Raw genomic sequence first — 6,911 nt, forward strand, 5'->3', positions numbered from 1 at the left:
TACAAGTCACCGGGCAGGACAGCACTGCTCCGCACCTAGAGCGAGGGTGCGGCTGCCCGGAGCGACCGGCCTCCGTAGCCCCGCCCCTTCCCTCGTGTCGTCACCTGTGCGCAGTGAGAGCGGGCCGCGATTGGCTGTCTCCACCGCGGAGGCGGGACCTCAGGAACGGGCGGGAGCGAGCGCCCCGGGGAGGCGTTAACCAGGGTAGAGAGGGGAGGGGCGTGGCCCCGCGCGGAAGGCCGTTGGCAGCCGGGTCCCACCCCGGATGTGCAACGTCACGGAGCGGGCAGCAGCAATTGGCTGGAGTGGCGCAGCGCGCCGGGAGGGGCGGAAGGTTCTGGAGGGCTGGCGGGATCTGGAAGCTTCCGCCGGACGGGTATATAGAGTCCGGGACGGGGCAGCTGGGGAGCCGGAGGCGGCGATAGCTGGGCGGCGGTGGCCATGGGCAAGGACTATTACCAGACGCTGGGCTTGGCCCGCGGCGCGTCCGACGACGAGATCAAGCGAGCCTACCGCCGCCAGGCGCTGCGCTACCACCCCGACAAGAACAAGGAGCCCGGCGCTGAGGAGAAGTTCAAGGAGATCGCCGAGGCCTACGACGTGCTCAGCGACCCGCGCAAGCGCGAGATTTTCGACCGCTACGGAGAGGAAGGTACGCGTGCACTCGTCCGGGGGTGACCCGCCATTTGACAGGCGGGGAAACCGAGGGACCCGGGTCCTCGCTGAGGCCTCGGCCCGGGGATCCGGCGGCCGTACTGTCTCCGCCCTCTTGTCGGCGGCCTCAGCCGGGAGGAGGAGCTTTGGGCGCGCCGCTCGCACAGAAGCTTCTAGCACGTCTGCCGCAGCCCCTCCCGGCCAGGCCGCCTGCACAGGGCCAGAACACTGCAGACGAAGGGCGGCGATCGCCAGGGTATGAGAATCTGAAAATTGCCCGAGTGTTTTGTTTCCCTCGTCCCGCTAGCCCGCAAGCTCAGTGCTTAACCCAGAGTTGAGCCTTTTCCGGTTGCAGTGCTTAGGAACTTGTCTGTAGGTGTTACAGCGTGACTGGGAGGATGGGGCAGTCAGGTAGGGTAGACGTGGTGGCACCGACAACTGGAGGCCTTACTGCCTAATTGTCACGGAGAAAAAGGGAGTGATGTGTTTCCTGCTCCTACTGCCATTAGCAGTTAAAGACTTGACATTGGTTTTTACGTAGCTGGAACAAGCTTTAAAATATATATTTCCAGCCGGGCGGTGGTGGCGCACGCCTTTAATCCCAGCACTCGGGAGGCAGAGGTAGGCGGATCTCTGGGAGTTCGAGACCAGCCTGGTCTACAGAGCTAGTTCCAGGACAGGCTCCAAAGCCACAGAGAAACCCTGTCTCGAAAAACAAATATATATATATATATATTTCCCCTTCCACTACGGTTACCGGGGCTTTTTTTTTTTTTAATACTAAAAGCAAAACTTGTTGAGCCTGGTGTGGGAGCTCACACCCCTACTTTGGAGACTGAAGCATTTTGTGAATTTGCCGCAGATCTGAGCCACAGAATGAACTACTGTTTCCAAAAGAACAGTGACATTCCAAGCTCTGGGACGGCTGAGTCAGAAGGATTGCCTAAGGCTAACCTGGACTACTCAGCAAGTGCTGTAGCATGACATTCACAAGATCTCACTGTTCAGGCTTTTATTTATTTTTAATTTATTTTTACTTCTGTGTACATGAGTGTTTGCATATATGTTTGCACATGCTTCAAGAGAAGAGGGTGGCCGGGCGGTGGTGGCGCACGCCTTTAATCCCAGCACTCGGGAGGCAGAGGCAGGCGGATCTCTGTGAGTTCGAGACCAGCCTGGTCTACAAAGAGCTAGTTCCAGGACAGGCTCCAAAGCCACAGAGAAACCCTGTCTCGAAAAAACCAAAAAAAAAAAAAAAGAGAAGAGGGTGTTGAATCCCCTGGAACTGGAGTTATTCGGTTGTCTGCTGCCTTGTGGGAGTTGGTAACCGAACATGGTTCCTCTGCAAGGGGAGCAAGTGCTCTTAATTTCTGAGCCATCTCCAGCTTCTCATGTTGGAGCCCTGGCTGGTCTGCAAGTCTTCAGAGTTCTGGGTGGGGTTCAGGCATTCGGCACCATGCCAAACTTTTTATTTTAAGAGTTTGTTTTGTTGAGGGTTTTGTTTGTTTGTTTGCTTTTCGAGACAGGGTTTCCCAGGAGCTATGGAACTTGCTCTGTAGCCCAAGCTGGCATTGAGAGACCAACCTGCCTCTGCCTCCCAAGTGCTGGCGTTAAAGGCATGTGCCACCACTGCCAGACTATTTTTAAGGGTTTTATTTTTTGTAAATATGTTGATTTATTGCAGTGCTGAAAATGGAAACCAAAGGCCTTGACTCTTCTACAGTAACTCTGACTTGTGATTTTGTTTTCCAGGCCTAAAGGGTGGTGGCCCCGGTGTTGGTAACAGCGGTGGTGCTAATGGTACTTCTTTCAGCTACACATTCCATGGAGACCCTCATGCCATGTTTGCTGAGTTCTTCGGTGGTAGAAACCCCTTTGATACCTTTTTCGGGCAGCGCAACGGGGAGGAAGGCATGGACATCGATGATCCGTTCTCTGCCTTTCCCATGGGTATGGGTGGCTTCACCAATGTGAACTTTGGACGCACCCGCCCTGCCCAAGAGCCCTCCCGAAAGAAGCAAGATCCCCCAGTCACCCACGACCTCCGGGTCTCCCTTGAAGAGATCTACAGCGGCTGTACCAAGAAAATGAAAATCTCCCACAAGCGACTGAACCCTGATGGAAAGAGCATTCGAAATGAAGATAAGATCCTGACCATCGAAGTGAAGAGGGGCTGGAAAGAAGGGACCAAAATCACATTTCCCAAGGAAGGGGACCAGACCTCCAACAACATTCCAGCTGACATCGTCTTTGTTTTAAAGGACAAGCCACACAATATCTTCAAGAGAGATGGTTCCGATGTCATCTATCCAGCCAGGATTAGCCTTCGGGAGGTAAGGTACCAGGTGGGAGGAATCGTGAGAGATGACTACTGGGGGGAGCAGTGGGGAGGCTGGCTGAGGCTCTTCTGTGCCAACAGCATGGGTAGATGTGGAGTGGGGGCTCAGTTGCATGGGTCTGGTGGCCTGGAGGAGTCAAGCTTCCTAAGCCAGCTCCCATTTGACACGGTCCTTTTGCATCCCTAGGCTCTCTGTGGTTGCACTGTGAACGTTCCCACTCTGGACGGCAGGACCATCCCTGTTGTATTCAAAGACGTCATCAGGCCTGGAATGCGGCGGAAAGTTCCTGGAGAAGGCCTGCCTCTCCCCAAAACACCTGAAAAACGTGGGGACCTTGTTATCGAGTTTGAAGTCATCTTTCCCGAAAGGATTCCCCAGGCATCCAGAACCCTCCTGGAGCAGGTTCTTCCCATCTAGCCGCCTGCATTCCCCGAGGACTGAGCAGGGACTTTTCCAGACCGTTCACTGGTTACATACTGTGGGAGGGCCCAGGGAGGGCTTCTGCTCTGCCGAATGTTTTCCACAGAATATATTACAATCTTTCAAAGTCGCGCACTAGACTACAGTGATTTTTTTGAGCGATAGCAGCCCTCCTGGAATGGAGCCACCCTCTGCACCCCAGCTCCTGCTCGAGGGTATGAGGCAGGCCTGCAACTAGACTCACCCCTCTGCTGTCCTTTAGTTTCTGGCTGCCATCTCGGGTGCCAGACCCTGTGCACTAGTCAGTCTCCACTGTGTGAGAGGTTCTTGTTTTCTTATGTATTTGTCCCAAGCCTTGTTTCTCCCCAAAAGAATCCTGTCTTGTCTTGGCCATCTCAAATTGAGAGCAATTCAGTAGGACTGCCAGGCCAGCATCACAAGCAATACCTGGTGACAGGGCCACAGGGCCAGCCTCAGGTGGGCAAGTCTCACTGCCACCTCCTCCAGGTTTGAGACTTGAACGACCAGGAAATTCCTGGACTTCTGGCTCTGTTGAAGTCAGCTGGTTGGCTTATGTCACGGTGTTTGTAGGCCCAAAGGTAGTCCTTGGCCATACCTGGGACTTCAGAGACCCAGGTGATTTTTTTTTGTGTGTGTAATGGACTCTGAACTCTCAAAAGGATACATTCCTTTTGAATTTTGCACAGCCCGAAATATAATCCCTTTATATAAAAGGGTCTTTGCTTCTGATGAAAGGAGCACTGGAACGTCTGTAAATATGTTTTTATAATTCCATTCGAAGCTGGTGTGCACTCAGATGAACGCAGTCCCTGTCAACTACTGCTGTCCAGGGCTGTGATGGAAGCAGACCTGGGAGTGAAGATGTCTGTTCTTTGAAGCTAGCCCGGTGCTCTGACATTTGACTCATTGTAAGTTGCCACTATGAACACAAGACCAAAGTGTGTGACTTGTCATTATGCAGCGTGACAGCATTAAAGACTGATGCTAAACCTCAGGGGAGCAGTCCTTCGACTCTGTTTGAGGGCTTTGCTGGGGGGAGGGCGGCATGGTGAGAGTTTCCCTTCCTGGGACACATAGGCTTCCCCATTCTGAACCCCAGCATCACTGTGGTGAAGGCGGGGCTAGGACAGGCCTGCCCCGAACACCCTTTCTGCCTTGCAAGGCTCCTGGCCACATCTGGGGACCTAGTAATCAACCACCAGGGCTAAGGATTAAAATACCGTCTGCCCGAATCCCCACTGCCAACTAGGTAGACCTGGCTAGACCAGAGCTAGGAGGCTAGGCTAGCTGCTTAGAGCTGGCCCAGGTCTGTTCTGCCCTGGGGAAAAGTGAGAAACACTCCCTACCCTAATGCTCTGTGGATATGCTAGGAACTTAGATTGCTTTAGAGAGCTGTTTATTATAAGGCGAATAGGACCTAGGTTTAAGGGATGTCCTGGGTCTGTGTTCTGGTGGTGCTGGTAATGGAATCCAGGCTTTTATTCTCTAAGCTGAATACAGCCGTAGACCAGGCTGCAAACTGCTCAGAAGTAAGACTCAAAAAAATTGACATTGCATAAAAAGTCCATCCAAGAGCCAGGTGTAGCCGGGCGGTGGTGGCGCACACCTTTAATCCCAGCACTCAGAGAGACAGAGGCAGGTGGATCTCTGTGAGTTCAAGGCCAGCCTGGTCTACAAGAGCTAGTTCCAGGACAGGAACCAAAAAAAAAAAAAAAAGAGCCAGGTGTAGTGGCACACAATCTGTAACAGCTCTTGAGAGGACTGCTGAGCCAGCCTGGGTTACAAAGAGTTGGGTGTGTGGCTAGGCCATTAGAGTATTGGTCCAGCCTATGCAAATTCACATAGGAGTGGCTTTTCCTCACCACCAAGACAGCTTAGCCCAACTCAGAACAACCAGAGAGAATCCCAGAATATCTTTATTGTGAGTACCAATTGCCTGGTTCTCACCAGGTGCTCGGCTATTACAGGCCCATGGCTGCAGACCGTCCACCAAGAATGACACCCGGAGACCTTCGTGTGGTCAGCTGCAGCAAGTCCCTGTGAACTTGGTAGGGAAGTGTTATGCCCACAAAACAATGTCCACAGACAGACCGTTTTACAAACTCAGAAAGAGCGTGGCCCACAACCTGGGGAGTGGGAGATTCTTTAGGGAGCCAGGACACATGGGTCAGCCGCACAGAGTACTGGTGTATGTGAGTGAGGTCCTAAGTTACAGCCTTGTACCCCAGACCCCTTGACATGACCCTGAACCTGGGGTTCCCTTCCTCTTACCGCAGGACACCAAAGAAATAGAAACCCGTTTTTTGTGCCTCCAGAGCATGCCTGTGAGGGCTCAGTAGTTAACAGACTTGCTCTTGTGTAGGCCGCTGGGTAGTTGCCTCCACTTGGAACTGCAGTTGCAGGGTATGACACCCTCTTCTGGCTTCAGGCATTGAACATGCACAAGATACACATAACACATGCAGGCAAAGCGCTCTTACACGGAAATAAGTAAAAAACTCATGAGACTGTGCCTATGTTTATGTAAGTGCAATTTCTAAGTTTTCGGTTTCACTTCTTGGCTGCCATTAGCACACTGGAACTGGAAAGGGCTCTGGCAGTGAAGCTCATCCACCCCCAATGTTGTATTCTCAGGCCTGAGGTGCTGCACAGAATGCTTCTAGCTCAGGGCATTTGCTTTCCCCTTTCGTGTGGCACAGCGAGGCAGTAGAGCAGCTTCACTCCGAATACCCGTTAGCTCTAACTGGGGAGGGGGGTTGTAAAGATCCAGTTAATGGACGGCTGTTGCTGAATTCTTGCTTCCAGATCTAAGTGATGTTGGACAAGGAAACTAGCCTCATTATACCAGTGTTTTGGCTGTGAAATGGGTATAATAGTAGGACTTCTTCCTAAGCATGATGTCTTACACCTAACCAGTAAACTACTGCTCAAAACCATCCTAGGAAACCTAGACCCTGTCTCAAAAAAGTAAAAAAAAGGACTGGGTGTGGAGATACTTTCTCAAGAAAAAAAAAAAAAAAAGTCAAGTCAGGCTGGAAAGGTGTCTCAGTGGTCAAGAGTCATAAATCTGTAGAAAACCCAAGTTTGGTCTCCGGCACCCAGGTCAGGTGCCTTGCAGGGGATCCAAGGCTCTCTCCAACCTCGGGGGCACCTGTGCTCGCATGCAAACCCACACAGACAACATGCTCATTATTTAAAATCTTTAAAAGTAAAAGGGCCTGGGCATAGTAGCACACACCTTTGATCCCAGTACCCGGCAGAGCCAGGAGGAGCTCTGGGTTTGAGGCCAACAGCCTACATAGTGAGTTCCAGGACAGCCAGAGCTACTAGTGAGACACCGGGCCCCCATAAGAAAAAAAAAAACAAAACACTGAGTGTGTAGCTTAGCAATAGAGTGCTTGCCCAGCATGCACAAGGACCTGAGTTCCATTCCCTGTACTGCAAAAATATAAAAACACATAACTCTCTCTTAGGTTT

The 6,911-nt window shown here is 52.1% G+C and overlaps 1 protein-coding gene across 3 annotated transcripts; it reads left to right on the plus strand.

The window, feature by feature from the left end:
- The first annotated feature begins 317 nt into the window (after window positions 1-317).
- Dnajb1 (DnaJ heat shock protein family (Hsp40) member B1) lies at window positions 318-4,428 on the plus strand. 3 transcript variants are annotated; one of them, XM_026777926.1, is made up of 4 exons: window positions 318-652; window positions 2,407-2,987; window positions 3,180-3,233; window positions 3,286-3,552. In XM_026777926.1, the coding sequence occupies exons 1-4, from the start codon at window positions 442-444 to the stop codon at window positions 3,550-3,552; spliced, it is 1,113 nt and encodes a 370-aa protein (XP_026633727.1). In that variant the 5' UTR covers window positions 318-441. The 3 variants fall into 3 exon arrangements, with proteins under 3 accessions (XP_026633727.1, XP_005370969.1, XP_013210539.1); XM_005370912.3 differs by having other exon boundaries at window positions 332-652; window positions 3,180-4,428; XM_013355085.2 differs by lacking the exon at window positions 318-652 and adding an exon at window positions 834-910 and having other exon boundaries at window positions 3,180-4,428.
- The last annotated feature ends 2,483 nt before the right edge of the window (window positions 4,429-6,911 follow it).

The sequence above is a fragment of the Microtus ochrogaster genome, unplaced genomic scaffold (genome assembly GCF_000317375.1).
Source record: "Microtus ochrogaster isolate Prairie Vole_2 unplaced genomic scaffold, MicOch1.0 UNK90, whole genome shotgun sequence".
In the NCBI taxonomy this organism is placed as follows: domain Eukaryota; kingdom Metazoa; phylum Chordata; class Mammalia; order Rodentia; family Cricetidae; genus Microtus; species Microtus ochrogaster.

What these genes read in the sequence shown, in the direction of transcription:
- Dnajb1 (XM_026777926.1), top strand. Translation starts at nt 442, where the DNA reads ATGGGCAAGGACTATTACCAGACGCTGGGCTTGGCCCGCGGCGCGTCC. An exon ending in CGACCGCTACGGAGAGGAAG is followed by an intron (nt 653 to 2,406) that starts GTACGCGTGCAC and finishes TTTGTTTTCCAG; the next exon opens with GCCTAAAGGGTGGTGGCCCC. An exon ending in CCAGGATTAGCCTTCGGGAG is followed by an intron (nt 2,988 to 3,179) that starts GTAAGGTACCAG and finishes TTGCATCCCTAG; the next exon opens with GCTCTCTGTGGTTGCACTGT.